Source organism: Cherax quadricarinatus, chromosome 86 (assembly GCF_038502225.1).
Source record: "Cherax quadricarinatus isolate ZL_2023a chromosome 86, ASM3850222v1, whole genome shotgun sequence".
Classification (NCBI taxonomy): Eukaryota; Metazoa; Arthropoda; class Malacostraca; order Decapoda; family Parastacidae; genus Cherax; species Cherax quadricarinatus.
The window spans coordinates 10,528,059-10,549,426 of record NC_091377.1 but is presented as its reverse complement, the minus strand read 5'-3'; the positions used below and the strand labels follow the sequence as shown (position 1 = coordinate 10,549,426).

At 40.1% G+C, this 21,368-nt stretch overlaps 1 protein-coding gene across 7 annotated transcripts in view; it reads right to left on the bottom strand.

Annotated features, from left to right (window-relative positions):
- Scm (Polycomb protein Scm) overlaps positions 1 to 21,368 on the bottom strand; it is a 240,670-nt gene that overhangs the window by 72,069 nt on the left and 147,233 nt on the right. For all 7 annotated transcript variants that reach the window (XM_070103632.1, XM_070103630.1, XM_070103636.1 and 4 more), the window contains exons 7-8: positions 19,268 to 19,453; positions 14,241 to 14,387 (exon numbers count right to left, since the gene is read on the bottom strand). In XM_070103632.1, the coding sequence (XP_069959733.1) occupies positions 14,241 to 14,387; positions 19,268 to 19,453 (333 nt within the window). The remainder of the gene's footprint in view (positions 1 to 14,240; positions 14,388 to 19,267; positions 19,454 to 21,368) is intronic.

Sequence of the window (21,368 nt, the reverse complement as noted above, 5' to 3'; positions counted from 1 at the left end):
CTAACCTTTGCAATTTTTCTTTAGAATCTCCCATAAGCACAGTATCATCAGCAAAAAGCAACTGTGTCAATTCCCATTTTGTATTTGATTCCCCATAATTTAATCCCACCCCTCTCCTGAACTCCCTAGCATTTACTTCTTTTACAACACCATCTATAAATATATTAACCCTTTCAGGGTCCACAGGCCCTCTCAGAGACGTGTTCTCAGGGTATTCCAAATTTAAAAAAAAAAAAAATTATTTTTTCTTGTGAAAAGAAAGAGAATCTTTTCCTGATCATAATGACACCAAAAGTACGAAATTTGATAGAAAGCTTACAGAATTATGCTCTCACGAAGTTAGCGGTCTCAATGATGTTTATGCATCAGGGATTTTGCCCACTTTGAGCCGTATTTTCGGCCAATTCCCATGTACCAGTCGACAAAAATCATAACTATTTCACTAGAACTCCATTTTTTCTATCGAATGAGTACAAGAAACCACCCATTTACCGATTTCAACTATCCAATACAGTGGTCAGAATTTAGCAATTTTGCCAATTTCACACAAATTTCAAAAGATGCCAATTTCCAAATAGGGTCCAGAATAAACAAGAAAGACATTCCTGGCACTAAAATAACATTTCCTCTGTTCATTAGTCACGTCCAGATGCCCCTCTTACATTCTTTTGCTTTCCACTTTGAATTTTTATTCTCACAATAAATAGAAGATTTACTGTTATGCAGACTACTACATTAGTGTAGAAATGGTATAAATAATATTGGCGCACTTGTGAAAGAATATTAGACTCACCAGTTGACATGTATTGGACGCTTAGCATGATATGTTTACTTTTGAACTTTGGTAAAAATCGAACATTTCTGCTACTTTGAGCTCAATTTCAAGGTACTTTTCATTGTTATAGGTAGTAGGTTGGTAGACAGCAACCACCCAGGGAAGTACTACCGTCCTGCCAGATGACTGTGAAACAAAAACCTGTAACTGTTTTGCATGATGGTAGGATTGCTGGTTTTCTTTTTCTGTCTCATAAACACGCTAGATAACAGGGATATCTTGCTACTCCTACTTACACTTTGGTCACACTTCACAGACACGCATATGCATATATATATATATACATACATCTAGGTTTTTCTCCTTATTCTAAATAGCTCTTGTTCTTTTTTATTTCTTCTATTGTCCATGGGGAAGTGGAAAAGAATCTTTCCTCCGTAAGCCATGCGTGTCGTATGAGGCGACTAAAATGCCGGGAGCAATGGGCTAGTAACCCCTTCTCCTGTATACATTTACTAAAAAAGAGAAGAAGAAAAACTTTATAAAACTGGGTTGTTTAAATGTGCGTGGATGTAGTGCGGATGACAAGAAACAGATGATTGCTGATGTTATGAATGAAAAGAAGTTGGATGTCCTGGCTCTAAGCGAAACAAAGCTGAAGGGGGTAGGAGAGTTTCAGTGGGGGGAAATAAATGGGATTAAATCTGGAGTATCTGAGAGAGTTAGAGCAAAGGAAGGGGTAGCAGTAATGTTAAATGATCAGTTATGGAAGGAGAAAAGAGAATATGAATGTGTAAATTCGAGAATTATGTGGATTAAAGTAAAGGTTGGATGCGAGAAGTGGGTCATAATAAGCGTGTATGCACCTGGAGAAGAGAGGAATGCAGAGGAGAGAGAGAGATTTTGGGAGATGTTAAGTGAATGTATAGGAGCCTTTGAACCAAGTGAGAGAGTAATTGTGGTAGGGGACCTGAATGCTAAAGTAGGAGAAACTTTTAGAGAGGGTGTGGTAGGTAAGTTTGGGGTGCCAGGTGTAAATGATAATGGGAGCCCTTTGATTGAACTTTGTATAGAAAGGGGTTTAGTTATAGGTAATACATATTTTAAGAAAAAGAGGATAAATAAGTATACACGATATGATGTAGGGCGAAATGACAGTAGTTTGTTGGATTATGTATTAGTAGATAAAAGACTGTTGAGTAGACTTCAGGATGTACATGTTTATCGAGGGGCCACAGATATATCAGATCACTTTCTAGTTGTAGCTACACTGAGAGTAAAAGGTAGATGGGATACAAGGAGAATAGAAGCATCAGGGAAGAGAGAGGTGAAGGTTTATAAACTAAAAGAGGAGGCAGTTAGGGTAAGATATAAACAGCTATTGGAGGATAGATGGGCTAATGACAGCATAGACAATGGGGTCGAAGAGGAATGGGGTAGGTTTAAAAATGTAGTGTTAGAGTGTTCAGCAGAAGTTTGTGGTTACAGGAAAGTGGGTGCAGGAGGGAAGAGGAGCGATTGGTGGAATGATGATGTAAAGAGAGTAGTAAGGGAGAAAAAGTTAGCATATGAGAAGTTTTTACAAAGTAGAAGTGATGCAAGGAGGGAAGAGTATATGGAGAAAAAGAGAGAGGTTAAGAGAGTGGTGAAGCAATGTAAAAAGAGAGCAAATGAGAGAGTGGGTGAGCTGTTATCAACAAATTTTGTTGAAAATAAGAAAAAGTTTTGGAGTGAGATTAACAAGTTAAGGAAGCCTAGAGAACAAATGGATTTGTCAGTTAAAAATAGGAGAGGAGAGTTATTAAATGGAGAGTTAGAGGTATTGGGAAGATGGAGGGAATATTTTGAGGAATTGTTAAATGTTGATGAAGATAGGGAAGCTGTGATTTCGTGTATAGGGCAAGGAGGAATAACATCTTGTAGGAGTGAGGAAGAGCCAGTTGTGAGTGTGGGGGAAGTTCGTGAGGCAGTAGGTAAAATGAAAGGGGGTAAGGCAGCCGGGATTGATGGGATAAAGATAGAAATGTTAAAAGCAGGTGGGGATATAGTTTTGGAGTGGTTGGTGCAATTATTTAATAAATGTATGGAAGAGGGTAAGGTACCTAGGGATTGGCAGAGAGCATGCATAGTTCCTTTGTATAAAGGCAAAGGGGATAAAAGAGAGTGCAAAAATTATAGGGGGATAAGTCTGTTGAGTGTACCTGGTAAAGTGTATGGTAGAGTTATAATTGAAAGAATTAAGAGTAAGACGGAGAATAGGATAGCAGATGAACAAGGAGGCTTTAGGAAAGGTAGGGGGTGTGTGGACCAGGTGTTTACAGTGAAACATATAAGTGAACAGTATTTAGATAAGGCTAAAGAGGTCTTTGTGGCATTTATGGATTTGGAAAACGCGTATGACAGGGTGGATAGGGGGGCAATGTGGCAGATGTTGCAAGTGTATGGTGTAGGAGGTAGGTTACTGAAAGCAGTGAAGAGTTTTTACGAGGATAGTGAGGCTCAAGTTAGAGTATGTAGAAAAGAGGGAAATTTTTTCCCAGTAAAAGTAGGCCTTAGACAAGGATGTGTGATGTCACCGTGGTTGTTTAATATATTTATAGATGGGGTTGTAAGAGAAGTAAATGCGAGGGTCTTGGCAAGAGGCGTGGAGTTAAAAGATAAAGAATCACACACAGGGTGGGAGTTGTCACAGCTGCTCTTTGCTGATGACACTGTGCTCTTGGGAGATTCTGAAGAGAAGCTGCAGAGATTGGTGGATGAATTTGGTAGGGTGTGCAAAAGAAGAAAATTAAAGGTGAATACAGGAAAGAGTAAGGTTATGAGGATAACAAAAAGATTAGGTGATGAAAGATTGAATATCAGATTGGAGGGAGAGAGTATGGAGGAGGTGAACGTATTCAGATATTTGGGAGTGGACGTGTCAGCGGATGGGTCTATGAAAGATGAGGTGAATCATAGAATTGATGAGGGAAAAAGAGTGAGTGGTGCACTTAGGAGTCTGTGGAGACAGAGAACTTTGTCCTTGGAGGCAAAGAGGGGAATGTATGAGAGTATAGTTTTACCAACGCTCTTATATGGGTGTGAAGCATGGGTGATGAATGTTGCAGCGAGGAGAAGGCTGGAGGCAGTGGAGATGTCATGTCTGAGGGCAATGTGTGGTGTGAATATAATGCAGAGAATTCGTAGTTTGGAAGTTAGGAGGAGGTGCGGGATTACCAAAACTGTTGTCCAGAGGGCTGAGGAAGGGTTGTTGAGGTGGTTCGGACATGTAGAGAGAATGGAGCGAAACAGAATAACTTCAAGAGTGTATCAGTCTGTAGTGGAAGGAAGGCGGGGTAGGGGTCGGCCTAGGAAGGGTTGGAGGGAGGGGGTAAAGGAGGTTTTGTGTGCGAGGGGCTTGGACTTCCAGCAGGCATGCGTGAGCGTGTTTGATAGGAGTGAATGGAGACAAATGGTTTTTAATACTTGACGTGCTGTTGGAGTGTGAGCAAAGTAACATTTATGAAGGGATTCAGGGAAACCGGCAGGCTGGACTTGAGTCCTGGAGATGGGAAGTACAGTGCCTGCACTCTGAAGGAGGGGTGTTAATGTTGCAGTTTAAAAACTGTAGTGTAAAGCACCCTTCTGGCAAGACAGTGATGGAGTGAATGATGGTGAAAGTTTTTCTTTTTCGGGCCACCCTGCCTTGGTGGGAATCGGCCAGTGTGATAATAAAAAAAAAAAAAAAAAATAATTTTCATTGTAAAACCAGTCAAAATCATCTCAATTTCTTTCATTCTATAAAATGAGACCAGGAAAACTAGAATACAACAATGAATACCATACGAAAATACAGTGCAAAGTTGCTGTTTTATTCCAAAAACACGGTCAATTTTTTTTTCTCACTACGCACTGTGTGCTGCAGGATTTTTTTTGTACTGCGCACACTGACCACATAGACCCATTCTTTCATAGGTAGGCCTACCAGCTTTCTCTCACTAGATTTGAGGGCGCTAGAATTTATGAGTACTAGTACGTCAAGGACCCTGGTGCGTAAGCCGTACTAGTATGGCCGAAACCCTGAAAGGGTTAAACAACCATGGTGACATTACACATCCCTGTCTAAGACCTACTTTTACTGGGAAGTAGTCTCCCTCTCTTCTACACACCCTAACCTGAGCCTCACTATCCTCATAAAAACTCTTTACAGCATTTAGTAACTTACCACCTATTCCATATACAGTGGACCCCCGCATACCGATGGCACCACATAGCGATTAATCCGCATACCGCTTGCTTTAATCGCAAAAATTTTGCCTCGCATACCGCTTAAAAACCCGCTCACCGATTTTCGTCCGAGACGCGTCCAATGTGCGCCCTCAGCCAGCCTCACATGTGCCGCTCGTGCCATTGTTTACCAGCCAGCCTCCGCAGTAACATCCAAGCATACAATCGGAATATTTCGTATTATTACAGTGTTTTCGGTGCTGTTTCTGGAAAATAAGTGACCATGGGCCCCAAGAAAGCTTCTAGTGCCAACCCTACACCAATAAGGGTGAGAATTCCAATAGAAATGAAGAAAGAGATCATTGATAAGTATGAAAGTGGAGTGCGTATCGCCAACCTGGTCAGATTGTACAAGAAACCCCAATCAACCATCGCTACTATTGTGGGCACCAGAAAGGCAATCAAGGAAGCTGTTCCTGCCAAAGGTTTAACTGTGTTTTCGAAACAAAGATCGCAAGTGATGGAAGATGTTGAGAGACTCTTATTGGTGTGGATAAATGAAAAACAGCTAGCAGGAGATAGCATCTCTCAAGCGATCATAAGCGAAAAGGCTAGGAAGTTGCATCAGGATTTAATTAAAAAAATGCCTGCAACTAGTGATGATGTGAGTGAATTTAAGGCCAGCAAAGGTTGGTTTGAGAGATTTAAGAAGCGTAGTGGCATACATAGTGTGATAAGGCATGGTGAGGCTGCCAGTTCGGACCACAAAGCGGCTGAAAAATATGTGCAGGAATTCAAGGAGTACATAGAGACTGAAGGACTGAAACCTGAACAAGTGTTTAATTGTGATGAAACAGGCCTGTTTTGGAAGAAAATGCCAAGCAGGACCTACATTACTCAGGAGGAAAAGGCACTCCCAGGACATAAGCCTATGAAAGACAGGCTTACTTTGTTGATGTGTTCCAATGCTAGTGGTGATTGCAAAGTTAAGCCTTTATTAGTGTATCACTCTGAAACTCCCAGAGCGTTCAGGCAAAAGAATGTCCTCAAGGAGAATTTGTGTGTGCTGTGGAGGGCAAACAGTAAGGCATGGGTCACTAGGGACTTTTTCTATAACTGGTTACACCATGCATTTGCCCCCAATGTGAAAGATTACCTAACTGAAAAGAAATTAGAACTTAAGTGCCTCCTGGTGTTAGACAATGCCCCTGGTCATCCTACAGACGTGGCAGAGCGACTTTATGGGGACATGAGCTTCATTAAGGTGAAGTTTTTGCCTCCTAATACCACTCCTCTCCTGCAGCCCATGGACCAGCAGGTTATTGCAAACTTCAAAAAACTGTACACAAAAGCTCTGTTTGAAAGGTGCTTTGTAGTGACCTCAGAAACTCAACTGACTCTAAGAGAGTTTTGGAGAGAGCACTTTAATATCCTCAATTGTGTAAACCTTATAGGTAAGGCTTGGGAGGGAGTGACTAAGAAGACCTTGAACTCTGCTTGGAAGAAACTGTGGCCAGAATGTGTAGACAAAAGGGATTTTGAAGGGTTTGAGGCTAACCCTGAGAGGATTATGCCAGTTGAGGAATCCATTGTGGCATTGGGAAAGTCCTTGGGGTTGGAGGTTAGTGGGGAGGATGTGGAAGAGTTGGTGGAGGAGGACAATGAAGAACTAACCACTGATGAGCTGATAGATCAACTTCAAGAGCAAGAGGCCAGACCTGAGAAAACTGGTTCAGAGGAGGGGAGAGAGAAATTGAAGAAGTTGCCTACTACAAAGATTAAGGAAATGTGTGCAAAGTGGCTTGAAGTGCAAACCTTTTTTGATGAAAATCACCCTCACACAGCTATTGCAAGCCGTGTTGGCAACCTGTACACTGACAATGTTGTACAACACTTTAGGGAAGTCATAAAGGAACGAGAGGTACAGGCCACTATGGACAGATATGTTGTGCGAAAGAAGTCCAGTGACTCTGAAGCTGGTCCTAGTGGCATTAAAAGAAGAAGGGAAGTAACCCCAGAAAAGGACTCGACACCTCAAGTCTTAATGGAAGGGGATTCCCCTTCTAAACACTAACACTCTCTCTCCCCTCCTCCCATCCCAACAATCATCACCAGATCTTCAATAAAAGTAAGTGTCATGTAAGTGTGCATGCCTTTTTCAGTTTGTGTGTACTAAAATTAACATTTCATGTGGTAAAAAATTTTTTTTTTTTCATACTTTTGGGTGTCTTGCACGGATTAATTTTATTTCCATTATTTCTTATGGGGAAAATTCATTCACATACCGATTATTTCGCATAACAATTACCCCTCTTGCACGGATTAAAATCGGTATGCGGGGGTCCACTGTATGTACTTGCAACATCTGCCACATTGCTCCCCTATCCACTCTATCATATGCCTTTTCTAAATCCATAAATGCAATAAAAACTTCCCTACTATCTAGGTAGTAGGTTGGTAGGCAGCAACCGCTCAGGGAGGTAGTACCGTCCTGCCAAGTGAGCGAAAAACGGAAACCTGTAATTGTTTTACATGATGGTAGGATTGCTGGTGTCTTTTTTCTGTCTCATAAACATGCAAGATTTCAGGTACATCTTGCTACTTCTTACACTTAGGTCAAACTACACATACATGTACAAGCATATATATACACACTCCTCTGGGTTTTCGTCTATTTTTCTTACTAGTTCTTGCTCTTGTTTATTTCCTCTTACTTCCATGCGGAACAGGAACAGAATTCTTCCTCCATAAGCCATGCGTGTCGTAAGAGGCGACTAAAGTGCCAGGAACAAGGCCCTGGTAACCCCTTCTCCTGTATATATTACTAAATTTAAAAGGAGAAACTTTCGTTTTCCGTTTTGGACCACCCCACCTCAGTGGGATACGGCCAATGTGTTGAAAGAAATGAAGAAGATATCTCCATGGGGAAGTGGATCAGAATTCTTCCTCCGTAAGCCATGCGTGTCATAAGAGGCGACTAAAATGCCGGGAGCAAAGGGCTAGTAACCCCTTCTCCTGTATAAATTAATAAATTTAAAAAGAGAAACTTTTGTTTTTCTTTTTGGGCCACCCTGCCTCGGTGGGATACGGCCGGTTTGTTGAAAGAAGAAAAGATATATATATCTGCCCAGGGAGGTACTACCATCCTGCCAAGTGAGTGTAAAAACGAAAGCCTGTAATTGTCGTACGTAATGGTAGGATTGCTGGTGTCTTTTTATTATCTCATAAACATGCAAGATTTCAGGTACATCTTGCTATTTCTACTTACACTTAGGTCACACTACACATACATGTACAAGCATATATATACATACCCCTCTGGGTTTTCTTCTATTTTCTTTCTAGTTCTTGTTCTTGTTTATTTCCTCTTATCTCCATGGGGAAGTGGAACAGAATTCTTCCTCCGTAAGCCATATGTGTCGTAAGAGGCGACTAAAATGCCGGGAGCAAGGGGCTAGTAACCCCTTCTCCTGTATATATTACTAAATTTGAAAGGAGAAACTTTCGTTTTTCCTTTTGGGCCACCCCACCTCGGTGGGATACAGCTGGTACGTTGAAAGAAAGAAGAAAAAGGGAAACTTTTGTTTTTCTTTTTGGGCCACCCTGCCTCGGTGGGATACGGCCGGTTTCTTGAAAGAAAGAAGAATATATATTTTTATATAGCCAGACTTGAGTCCTGGAAATGGGAAGTACAATGCCTGCACTCTAAAGGAGGGGTTCAGGATATTGGCAGTTTGGTGGGATATGTTGTATATCTTTATATGTATATGCTTCTAAACTGTTGTGTTCTGAGCACCTCTGCAAAAACAGTGATTATGTGTAAGTGAGGAGAAAGTGTTGAATGATGATGGAAGTATTTTCTTTTGGGGGATTTTTTCTTTCTTTTTGGATCACCCTGCCTAGGTGGGTGATGGCCGACTTGATAAAAAAAAATATATATATATACTGTATATATATAGATATAGATAGATTGACAGATAGTAGGCACAGTAAGTTTCAGACTCTTGAAGAGTAGTGGGGTATGTTGTCAGGCGCAGGAGTTGGTGATCATCCGCCCAGTAGCTTTTTGCTGGGTAATTAATGGTGATTAGCTGTAGTAGAACCCCAAGCACAAATACAACATGTGAGGTAAGGGTAGATTAGAGAATGGTACAGTGCAAGTAATGCTATTTGGGGTAAACAGTAATATATCTTGGAGAGGATGCGTACTGTTTTGGAGGCTTTCTTGGCTATATGTTGGACGTGGGTATGAAATTTAAGGTTTCAGTCAAGCTGAAGACCTAAAAATTTGAACTCAGTGTGTCTTAAAATAGGGAAACCGTTAATTAATATGTTAAGTTGGATATTTAAAGCTCTGTTTCCAAACAGTATGGGTTTAGTTTATATTTCTCAAATTAGACACATGTGTAACATCTGGATATCTTTACTAAGGAAGGTTCATTCTAGTGAAAAATACAAATGGTTCTCCAAAGAGAGATTCCATACTTTATGCTTTTTGTTTTGTTTCCTTCTCTAGTCCTTAACCCTTTGACTGTTTTGGCCGTATATATACGTTTTATGAGCCAGTGTTTCGGACGTATATATACTCAGTAATACTGGAAATGGGAAGTACAATGCCTGCACTTTAAAGGAGGTGTTTCGGATACTGGCAGTTTGGAGGGATATGTTGTAAATCTTTATACGCATATGCTTCTAAACTGTTGCGTTCTGAGCACCTCTGCAAAAACAGTGATTATGTATGAGTGAGGCGAAAGTGTTAAATGATGATGAAAGTATTTTGGAGGGGATTTTCTTTCTTTTTGGGTCACCCTGCCTCTGTGGGAGACGGCCAACTTGTTTCAAAAAAAAAAAAAATTCTAGCAGCTTCAAATCAAGCAGGAGAAAGCTGGTAGGCCCACATGTGAGAGAATGGATCTGTGTGGTCAGTGTGCACTGTATAAAAAAAATCCTGCAGCACGTAGTGCATAATGAAAGAAAAAAACTCCGACTGTATTTTTGGATTAAAATGCCGACTTTGAGGTGTATTTTCGTATAGTATTTGTGGTCGTATTCTCGTTTTCTTGGTCTCATTTGATAGAATGGAAAACATATTACAGAAATAAAAACGACCTTGAAATTGAGCTCAAAGAGTGGAATGTTCGATTTTTACCAATGTTCAAGAGTAAGCAAATCACACCACACGTCCAATACACATCAACTGGGGAGTCTAACATTCTTTTACTAGTGCACTGATATTATTTATACCACTTTTACAATAATGCAGTAGTCTGCATAACAGTAAATCTTCTATTTTTTTTGTGTGAATAAAAAATCAAAATAGAAAGCAAGAGTAATGTAAGAGGGGCCTGGAGATGTGAATGAACAGAGGATATGTTATTTTAGTGCCAAGAAAGTCTGTATTGTTTATTCTGGACCCTATTTTGAAATTGGCATCTTTTTTTAATTTGCGTGAAATTGGCCAAATTGCCAATTTCTGACCATGTTATTGGGTAGTTGAAATCGGTAAAATGGGCAGTTTCTTGTACTCAATTGATAGAAAAAATGGAGCTTAACCCTTTCAGGGTTTCGGACGTACTAGTACGGCTTATGCACCAGGGTTTTTTACATACTAGTATGCCTAAATTCTAGCGCCCTCAAATCTAGTGAGAGAAAGCTGGTAGGCCTACATATGAAAGAATGGGTCTATGTGGTCAGTGTGCGCAGTACAAAAAAAATCCTGCAGCACACAGTGCGTAGTGAGAAAAAAAAAATTTGACCGTGTTTTTGGAATAAAACAGCAACTTTGCACTGTATTTTCGTATGGTATTTATTGTTGTATTCTAGTTTTCCTGGTCTCATTTTATAGAATGGAAGAAATTGAGATGATTTTGACTGGTTTTACAATGAAACGTACCTTGAAATTGAGCTCAAAGTAGCAGAAATGTTCAATTTTTACCAAAGTTCAAAAGTAAACATATCATGCTAAGCGCTCAATACACGTCAACTGGTGAGTCTAATATTCTTTCACAAGTGCGCTGATATTACTTATACCATTTCTACACTAATGTAGTAGTCTGCATAACAGTAAATCTTCTATTTTTTGAGAGAATAAAAATTCAAAGTGGAAAGCAAAAGAATGTAAGAGGGGCATGGGGACGTGACTAATGAACAGAGGAAATGTTATTTTAGTGCCAGGAATGTCTTTCTTGTTTATTCTGGACCCTACTTGGAAATTGGCATCTTTTGAAATTTGTGTGAAATAGGCAAAATTGCTAAATTCTGACCACTGTATTGGATAGTTGAAATCGGTAAATGGGTGGTTTCTTGTACTCATTCGATAGAAAAAATGGAGTTCTAGCGAAATAGTTATGATTTTTGTTGACTAGTACACTGGAAATGGCCGAAAATAGGGCTCACTGGGCAAAATCGCCAATGCGCAAACATCGTCGAGAACGCTAACTTCGTGAGAGCATAATTCCGTAAGTTTTCCATCAAATTTCATACTATTGGTGTTATTCTGATCTGGAAAAGATTCTCTATTTTTTCATAAGAAAAAATATTTTTTTTTTTTTAAATTTTTGCGACCCTGAGAAAAAGTCTGGGAGAGGGCCTGGGGACCCTGAAAGGGTTAAAGAAATAGCTATGAGTTTGGTCGACTCGAACAATGGAATTGGCCGAAAATAGGGCTCAAAGTCGGCGAAATCGCCGATGCATATATATCGCCGAGATCGCTAACTGTGCAGGAGCATAATTCCATAAGTTTTTGATCAAATTTCACACTTTTGGTGTCCTTATCATCAGGAAAAGATTCTCTATCATTCCATAATAAAAAAAAAAAATTCCAAAAATTTTTCAACACAGAATGACAGTTTCAGAAATGGGCTTGTGATAGTCAAAGGGTTAATTAAGAAACTTGTTCATTTTAGCCCTTGTTTGTTTGTTTGAGTCAAAGAAATTATGGTAAGTCTACTTATGACAGTAAATTTTAACTCAAAATTATTTTAACTAAAACCCATCATAACTCAAAGGACCACGGTATTGTAACAATAATATGTACAATAACATGCACTGTGTATACCTAGAATAATCAGATAATTATATTTGACAGCTTAACTCTTCCCAAAAATTCTAAGTATACTTTTAACACCATAAAATAAATGTAATCCCATTTGCTTGAGGAATAAACCATATCTCATATACCATGGCAGTGCACTATGTAAGTCAATTAACCCTTTGACTGTCGCAACCCCCAATCCTGAGGTGTCTCCTGGTGTCGCAAAATTTAAAAAAAAAAAAAAATTATTTTTTCTTATGAAATGATAGAGAATCTTTTCCCGATTGTAATGACACCAAAAAAACGAAATTTGATGGAAAACTGACGGAATTATGCTCTTGCGAAGTTAGCGACCTCGGCGCTGTTTACAAATCGGCGATTTCGCCCACTTTGAGCCCTATTTTCGGCTAATTCCATTGTTCCAGTCGCCCAAACTCATAGCTATTTCTTTAGAACTTCATTTTTTCTATCGATTGAATACAAGAAACTGCCCATTTACTGATTTCAACTACCTAATAATGTGGTCAGAAATTTGCAATTTGGCCAATTTCACGAAAACTAAAAAATATGACAATTTCAAAATAAGGTCCAGAATGAACAATGCAGACATTCCTGGCTCTAAAATAACGTTTTCTTTGTTCATCAGTCACGTCTCCAGGCCCTGGTGGCCTGGTGGTTAACGCTCTCGCTTCACACGGTGAGGGCCTGGGTTCGATTCCCAGCCAGAGTAGAAACATTGGACGTGTTTCTTTCCACCTGTTGTCTATGTTCCCCATCAGTAAAATGGGTACCTGGGTGTTAGTCGACTGGTGTGGGTCGCATCCTGGGACACTGACCTAAGGAGGCCTGGTCACAGACCGGGCCGCGGGGGCGTTGACCCCCGGAACTCACTCCAGATAAACTCCAGAAACTCCAGATAAACAAAAAATATTGGACTTACTATTATGCAGACTACTGCAATGCTGTAATAACTGTATAAATAACATCAACCCATTCATAACTGCATATTAGAATGGCTAGTTGGACATTTATTGGACAATGGCATCATTTGTTTACTTTTGAACATTGGCAAAAATCAAACATTTCCCCTACTTTGAGCTCCATTTCTAGGTTCTTTTTATAGTAAAATCAATCAAAATCACCTCTATTTCTGTAATATGTTTTCCATTCTATCAAATGAGACCAAGAAAACGAGAATACAACCATAAATACTATACGAAAATAGACCACAAAGTCGGCATTTTAATTAAAAAAAACGGTCGGAGTTTTTTTTTCTCATTATGCACTGCGTGCTCCAGGATTTTTTTTATATGGTGCACACTGACCACACAGACCCATTCTCTCACATGTGGGCCTACCAGCTTTCTCCTGCTTGATTTGAAGCTGCTAGAATTTTTTTTTTTTTTTTCAACAAGTCGGCCGTCTCCCACCGAGGCAGGGTGACCCAAAAAAGAAAGAAAATCCCCAAAAAGAAAATACTTTCATCATCATTCAACACTTTCACCACACTCGCACATTATCACTGTTTTTGCAGAGGTGCTCAGAATACAACAGTCTAGAAGCATACACATATAAAGATACACAACATATCCCTCCAAACTGCCAATATCCCAAACCCCTCCTTTAAAGTGCAGGCATTGTACTTCCCATTTCCAGGACTCAAGTCCGACTATATGAAAATAACCGGTTTCCCTGAATCCCTTCACTAAATATTACCCTGCTCACACTCCAACAGATCGTCAGGTCCCAAGTATCATTCGTCTCCATTCACTCCTATCTAACACGCTCACGCACGCTTGCTGGAAGTCCAAGCCCCTTACCCACAAAACCTCCTTTACCCCCTCTCTCCAACCCTTTCGAGGACGACCCCTACCCCGCCTTCCTTCCCCTATAGATTTATATGCTTTCCATGTCATTCTACTTTGATCCATTCTCTCTAAATGACCAAACCACCTCAACAACCCCTCTTCTGCCCTCTGACTAATGCTTTTATTAACTCCACACCTTCTCCTAATTTCCACACTCCGAATTTTCTGCATAATATTTACACCACACATTGCCCTTAAACAGGACAAATTTAGAATTTATGAGTATATATACGTCAAACACGGCACCTCGTAAAACGTATATATACGGCCGCGACAGTCAAAGGGTTAATTAATAAATTTTCTTGAAAACTCAATATGTATGTCTGTACCATAAAATTCAGTATATCTCTGCACTTACACATCTGTCCAGGAGGTTGTAGTGGATGACCAGACATAGCACACCAACCCACTGGAAATATGTCTCTCGAGTCATACCGACACCAGTAGTCAAATGCTCCTCGCCAGCCATCGAAGGTCACGTGAATCATGTCACCATTCACAGCACCTCAAAAGAAAAGTTTTACGTAAAGCATTTTTAAAACTTTTTATAACTATTGATAAATAGTTGAACCAATTAACCTCAGGAGAACCATCAAAGGAGATATCCTCATTGCATTCTTATCTAAAATATATTATTTATCTACAAGTGAGAAAGAACCAGTTGTGAGTGTGGGGTAAGTGTGTGGGACAGTGGGTAGAATGAAAGGGGGTAAAGCAGCTGGGATTGATGGGATAAAGATAGAAATGTTAAAAGCAGGTGGGGATATAGTTTTGGATTATTTAGAGTTTTTATTTAATAAATGTATGGAAGAGGGTAAGGTACCTAGGGATTGGCAGAGAGCATGCATAGTTCCTCTGTATAAAGGCAAAGGGGACAAAAGAGACTGTAAAAATTATAGGGGAATAAGTCTGTTGAGTACCTGGTAAAGTGTATGGTAGAGTAATTATTAAAGGAATTAAGAGTAAGACGGAGAGCAGGATAGCAGATGAACAAGGAGGCTTTAGGAAGGGTAGGGGGTGTGTAGACCAAGTGTTTGCAGTGAAACATATAGATGAATACTATTTAGACAAGGGTAAAGAGGCTTTTGTGGTATTTGTGGATTTGGAAAAGGCATAAGATAGGTTGGATAGAGAGGGGCAATGTGGCAGATGTTGCAAATGTATGAATAGGAGGTAGGTTATTGAAAGCAGTGAAGAGTCTTTACAAGGATAGTGAGGCTCAAGTTAGAGTATGCAGGCAAGAGGGAGATTATTTCCCAGTAAAAGTAGGCCTTCGACAGGGATGTTTGACGTCGCCATGGTTGTTCAATATATTTACACATAGAGTTGTGAGAGAAGTGAATGCTTGGGTGTTGGCATGAGGTGTGGGGTTAAAAGATAAAAAAATCTAACACAAAGTGGGAGTTGTCACAATAGCTCTTTGCTGATGACACTGTGCTTTTGGGAGATTCTGAAGAAAAGTTGCAGAGATTGGTTGATGAGTTTGGTAGGATGTGTAAAAGAAGGAAATTAAAAGTGAATATAGGAAAGAGTAAGGTGATGAGGATAACAAAAAAATTGGGTAACGGATGATTGGATATCAGACTGGAGGGAGAGAGTATGGAAGAGGTGAATGTATTCAGACATGTCAACAGATGGTTCCATGAAAGATGAGGTAAATCATAGAACTGATAAGGAAAAAAAGGTGAGTGGTGCACTGAGGAGTCTGAGGAGACAAAGAACTTTATCCATGAAAGCAAAGAGGGGAATGTATGACAGTATAGTTACACCAACGCTCTTGTATGGGTGTGAGGCATGGGCTGTGAATGCTGCAACAAGAAAGCTGGAGGCAGTGGAGATGTCATGTCTGAGGGCAATGTGTGGTGTGAATATAATACAGAGAATCCGTAGTTTGGAGATTAGGAGGAGGTGTGGGATTACCAAAACTATTATCCAGAGGGCTGAGGAGGGGTTATTCAGATGGTTTGGACATGTAGAGAGGATGGAACAAAATAGAATGACTTCGAGAGCGTATAAATCTGTAGTGGAGGGAAGGCGGGGTAGGGGTCAGCCTGCAAAATGTTGGAGGGAGGGGGTAAAGGAGGGTGTGTGTGCTAGGGGCTTGGACTTCCAGCAAGCATGCATGAGCATGTTAGATAGGAGCAAATGGAGACAAATGGTTTTTAGAACTTGATGTGCTGTTGGAGTGTAAGCAAGGTAACATTTATGAAGGGATTCAAGGAAACCGGCAGGCCGGACTCGATTCCTGGATATGGGAAACATAGTGCCGGCACTTTGAAGGAGGGGTGTTAATGTTGCAGTTTTATAACTGTAGTGTAAGCATGCCTCTGGTGAGACAGTGATGGAGTGAATGATGAAAGTTTTTTTTTTTTCAGGCCACCCTGCCTTGGTGGGAAACGGCTGATGTGTTAATAAATAAAAAAAAAGTGTAGGTAGAGTAATTATCTGTGGTTATACAATGTAGGGTTTTGAGGTCTAAAAAACTGCTTTCTGTGATGGGTTCTATTAACCAACATAGGAATAGTAATATTCCATGCCAGTAATGGACTCTTAACCCTTTCAGGGAACAATGGAATTGGCCTAAAATAGGACTCGAAGTGGGCATAATCGCCTGTGTGTAAATACTGCCAAGACAGATAAATTTGTGAAAGTGTTGTTCAGTAATCTGCCCATTAAATATCTTCTTTTGGTGTCATTACCTCTGGAAAAAGATTCTCTATCATTTCATAAGAAAAATAATTTTGGGGGAGGAAAATTTGTGGACCCTTAGAACAAGTTTCAGACTGGGGGTCTGGACCCCAAAAGGGTTAAACCATTGTTATGCCAGCATATTCACTTTCTTTACTACTTCTGGGAGCAGTCATACTAGTGTTATCACTAGTGTTAACATCAGACAGTATTCAGGTTTCTATCTCTATTCAGTAAAAACCTGATGAGGTGGTGCTGGCAGGAAGAAGCAATGGGTACCATGGTTCAATGAACCCTTCATAGAAAACAGTTTTTTAGACTTTAAAACTCTGTATTCTGTGCTGAGTTCCATAAACCATCACAGGTATCTACCAGCAGTACCTGAAATCATGACATTGGCAGCTGAAGCCCGTATGGAAGATACTTATAATGAAGAGCACAGAGATAGTAAACTTACTATCTGTAACAGAGGCAAGTTTTGAAACTATACTGCCCTAATAGTTATACAGTACTAAGTTGGATGCAATAAAAAGGGGTTTGATGCAGGTCCTAGGCGAAGACTTGCATCCACTGTTAGGGGCTGGATTATTCTCCTCTCCCTGCTACCCAGAAAAATCATTATTTCATATACATGCCAGCAATTATTATTACATGCATAAGTGTTCCAATTCTCAGATCAAGAGCCCTTGACCAGCATCAAGGGCACACACCAGGAAACAAAAAATGTGAAGCAGCACCAGCAAGTTTTAGCAATGAAGCACATGCATTGGGAACCCAATTATCCCTGTGGAGAGCTACTAATATTAGGATGAAGAAAACCAACTGGTCTTGGCTGGGTGACTCCTGAACTCTTTTTTTTTTTTTATATAGGAATGAGCCATAACCTACCTATGACTAAAATAATACATCAAGATGGTAACCAAATCTGACTATTCAGTTTGTGGTCCTGGTTAAACTGGATAGACTGCCTGGAGGACAGTGTGAGCCTCTACTAAGCATGACTGAGAGATACATGAACACCTACAATGTGGAGGCAAAATGACCATCAATGTCCACAACACATGGATATAAAATATTATTGAAAAAATTGGTAAGAATTTATAAATACAAGAAAACACAGAAGTCACAGATCTTACAGAGTAGAATGTATCATAGATGAAGGAATGTGACAGCAGAAATGGGGAGAAACCACACTCCAGTGTCTGCAAAGGTTGCTGCTCTGGAAACTGAATGTCTCAAAAGCTGAGGTCCAGGGAAAACCATGGTCAACACAGCCAAGGATACAGACATAGATCTGATGCCATGGGTTTGGAGTGATGCTCATTCATACATGTGGAGATATCTGGATACTCTCAAAATAACAAGGTCTAGAGCAACAAGTGTTGCAAGACACTGACAATCTCCAGGTGTAATGAGTCATAATGTCAGACTGAGGAAGCTTCAGCCTGGATGGAGCAGTCATAGTGAACTGAATTCCTCATGTGGAGATGAGTCTTGCATCCCTCAGATGGAAACGAGTCTGTGAGAGAATTTGAGACTCAAATCTGATGCATTAAAAAGATATGGTTAGAGGTAGTGAGTGACCACTAGAAGACAAAGGAGAGGAAAATCCCATGAACAGTAACAGTGTACTGTACAGCATCTTGAGCCAGGCATGCCTGTAAACTACTCATGTAATCACAGCAAAAGCCAGAAGGAACCCCTTCACCAGTGCAGAGGTATTCTGTAGCAGAGGCATGAAAAAAAAGGTGGGTAGAGGCAACCCATGCCTACACCTTAACCAGACCATTTTGAAACCCATATGAGAGGTCCCAAATGTTGAAGGGAGATTGCATAAGAGCCAAGTGTTTAGTGCGAAGGTCAACCATTTCATGACGAAAGACCGACCTTGAAAAGTGTCCTGTGACAGCAGGTGTACATAATGTAGAACAATGTGCCTCTCCATGGTACAGGACACGAACTAGGTCATTTCCTGTTAATGTACATCATAAAGGCTCGTAGTTCAGCAGCACTTATGGCTCACAACCGAATGACCTGACTTCAATCCTGAGGTGCGAAGAGATGTTACCCCTGTTCATCTAGCAGTAAATAGGCAAGCAGGTATTAGCTGACTGTTGTGGGTTGCATCCTAAGGGTGGTAACATAGATAGGGCTAGGCTCTGAAATGAGCTGAAGTTAGACAGCAGTTTACAACCTTTATATTCAACATCAGTTTAAGTTAAAAAAAAAAAAATTATAGAGGACAAAACAAACCTAGAGATTTCTAGAATGACCTAACAAAATTCTTTCATAACATCTCAAACTTGCAAGTGCTACCACATGTCCATCACTGTTATTTTCCAGTGAATTCATGTTTTATGTTTAAAATATTTCTTCATAAATTAAAATTCTCAAAACCTGAAATTCGGAATACTTTCTTAATGGCCAAATGAGCCTTAAAATTTCAAAGGATAATCCCTTAAAAGAATTTTTTCCAATTTTTCGTATCAAATCATGTTACTGAAAAGAATACTTTACAAATATGATTTTTTCTATATATTTATCTTAAATAAATAATATTTCATATAGATACCACAGAAAGATTCAGCAAAAATACCAAACTGAATATAAGTTTCCATTATATCTTGATTCCTTCACATAACTTATGATGCATCAACATAATCTAAAACACAGTATTAAATTTAGACCAACTCTTACCTACTGTTGCAGCGCAGATAAGCTGAGGATTCTTTTTGTCTACAGCCTCCAGTTTCATGCCTACTTCAAAATAATTTTTTGGTGGTGTTGGTGGCTCGGTACGAAATATATGAGGAGGAGAGACTTCAGCATTGTGTAGAGTCTTAAGAAGGAACATTGGCCAAGATGACGCATTCATCCGGAAACCTGGAAATGAATAAATTCATGTGCTTATTTTCTCATCCAGTACAAACAATAATATAAAAAGGTATGAACATTTACAGCCAAAAATAAAAATCAGGAAGATGAAAGGATTGGGTTGCACACCCGCTTGGTTGTTAAGTGGTGTTTATAGTACACTTATATTTCACCTTACACACAGTACATCCAAGAGATACATTATGTATAAGCAAAATGTTTTGCTAAGCAATTTTTTAAAATGCCCCAATTACACAAAACATTCGTCTTAAATGTAATATTAGTTCAACAACTAATGATGTTAAGTGTCAAGTGTTTTAAAGTTATTACATATATTACAGCCTCTCCTCACTTACTGATGGAGTTCCGTTCCTAAGACCATGTCGAAATTAAAACATTCAGTTTTATGTTTGCTGTGAAAATCCTTTCAATCTGTTCATTATTAACAGTAATACAACATGAAATAGGTCAATAACCTACTTCCGAGATATTTCAGGAAATGCGTGCATGGCTGATTATTTTTTTTTTTTTTTTAAGAAAATTGCACATTTTTCAGTGTTTGCATAGGATAAGAGTTATCTTCTATAGTTACCCTTCAGGGGCAGAGAGTGTAACATTTTCTGTAACAGTTGCAGTCACTTTTTTTTTAATCCCTCCTGCCACCCACCCTTCAATACCTCTCCATGTAAAGTCAGTTTTTATTAATTTGGGCATCTTTATCATACTTCTATGTTATTTACATTATACCTAATATAATTCTGGAATAAATGTGATAGGTAGATAACCTTTATTGATAGTAATAGTACAGTGGACCCCCGCATACCGTTGGCATCACATAACGATTAATCCGCATACCGCTTGCTTTAATCGCAAAAATTTTGCCTCGCATACCGCTTAAAAACCCGCTCACCGCTGTTCGTCCGAGACGCGTCCAATGTGCGCCTTAGCCAGCCTCATGTTCCGCCGGTGGCATTGTTTACCAGCCAGCCTCCGCGGAAGCATCCAAGCATACAATCATAACATTTCGTATTATTACAGTGTTTTTGGTGATTTTATCTGGAAAATAAGTGACCATGGGCCCCAAGAAAGCTTCTAGTGCCAACCCTACAGCAATAAGGGTGAGAATTACTATAGAGATGAAGAAAAAGATCATTGATAAGTATGAAAGTGGAGTGCGTGTCTCCGAACTGGCCAGGTTGTATAATAAACCCCAATCAACCATCGCTACTATTGGTGGTACAGCTGCTGCTGCTGCACTGTCAGCTGCTGCTGCTGCTGTAGCATCGTCTGCTGCTGCTGTAGCATCGTCTGCTGCTGCTGCTGCTGTAGCATCGTCTGCTGCTGCTGTAGCATCGTCTGCTGCTGCTGCTGCTGTAGCATCGTCTGCTGCTGCTGCTGCTGTAGCATCGTCTGCTGCTGCTGCTGCTGTAGCATCGTCTGCTGCTGCTGTAGCATCGTCTGCTGCTGCTGCTGCTGCTGCTGTAGCATCGTCTGCTGCTGCTGTAGCATCATCTGCTGCTGCTGTAGCATCGTCTGTGCTGCTGTAGCACTGTTGTTGGTGTGGCTTATTGAGAATATACCAAGAAACAATTAACCCCAGAGGATTTGCCACCCAGGATAACCCAAAAAAGTCAATGTCATCGAAGACTGTCTAACTTATTTCCATTGGGGTCCTTAATCTTGTCTCCCAGGATGCAACCCACACCAGTCGACTAACACCCAGGTGAACAGGGAAAAATGCCTGGAACTAGTGCTCATATTGGTGAATTTAAAGCCAGCAAAGGTTGGTTTGAGAGATTTAAGAATCGTAGTGACATACACAGTGTGATAAGGCATGTTCTGGAAGAAAATGCCAAACAGGACCTACAGTACTCAGGAGGAAAAGGCACTCCCAGGACACAGTGCCTCATCAGTCATTGCTGCA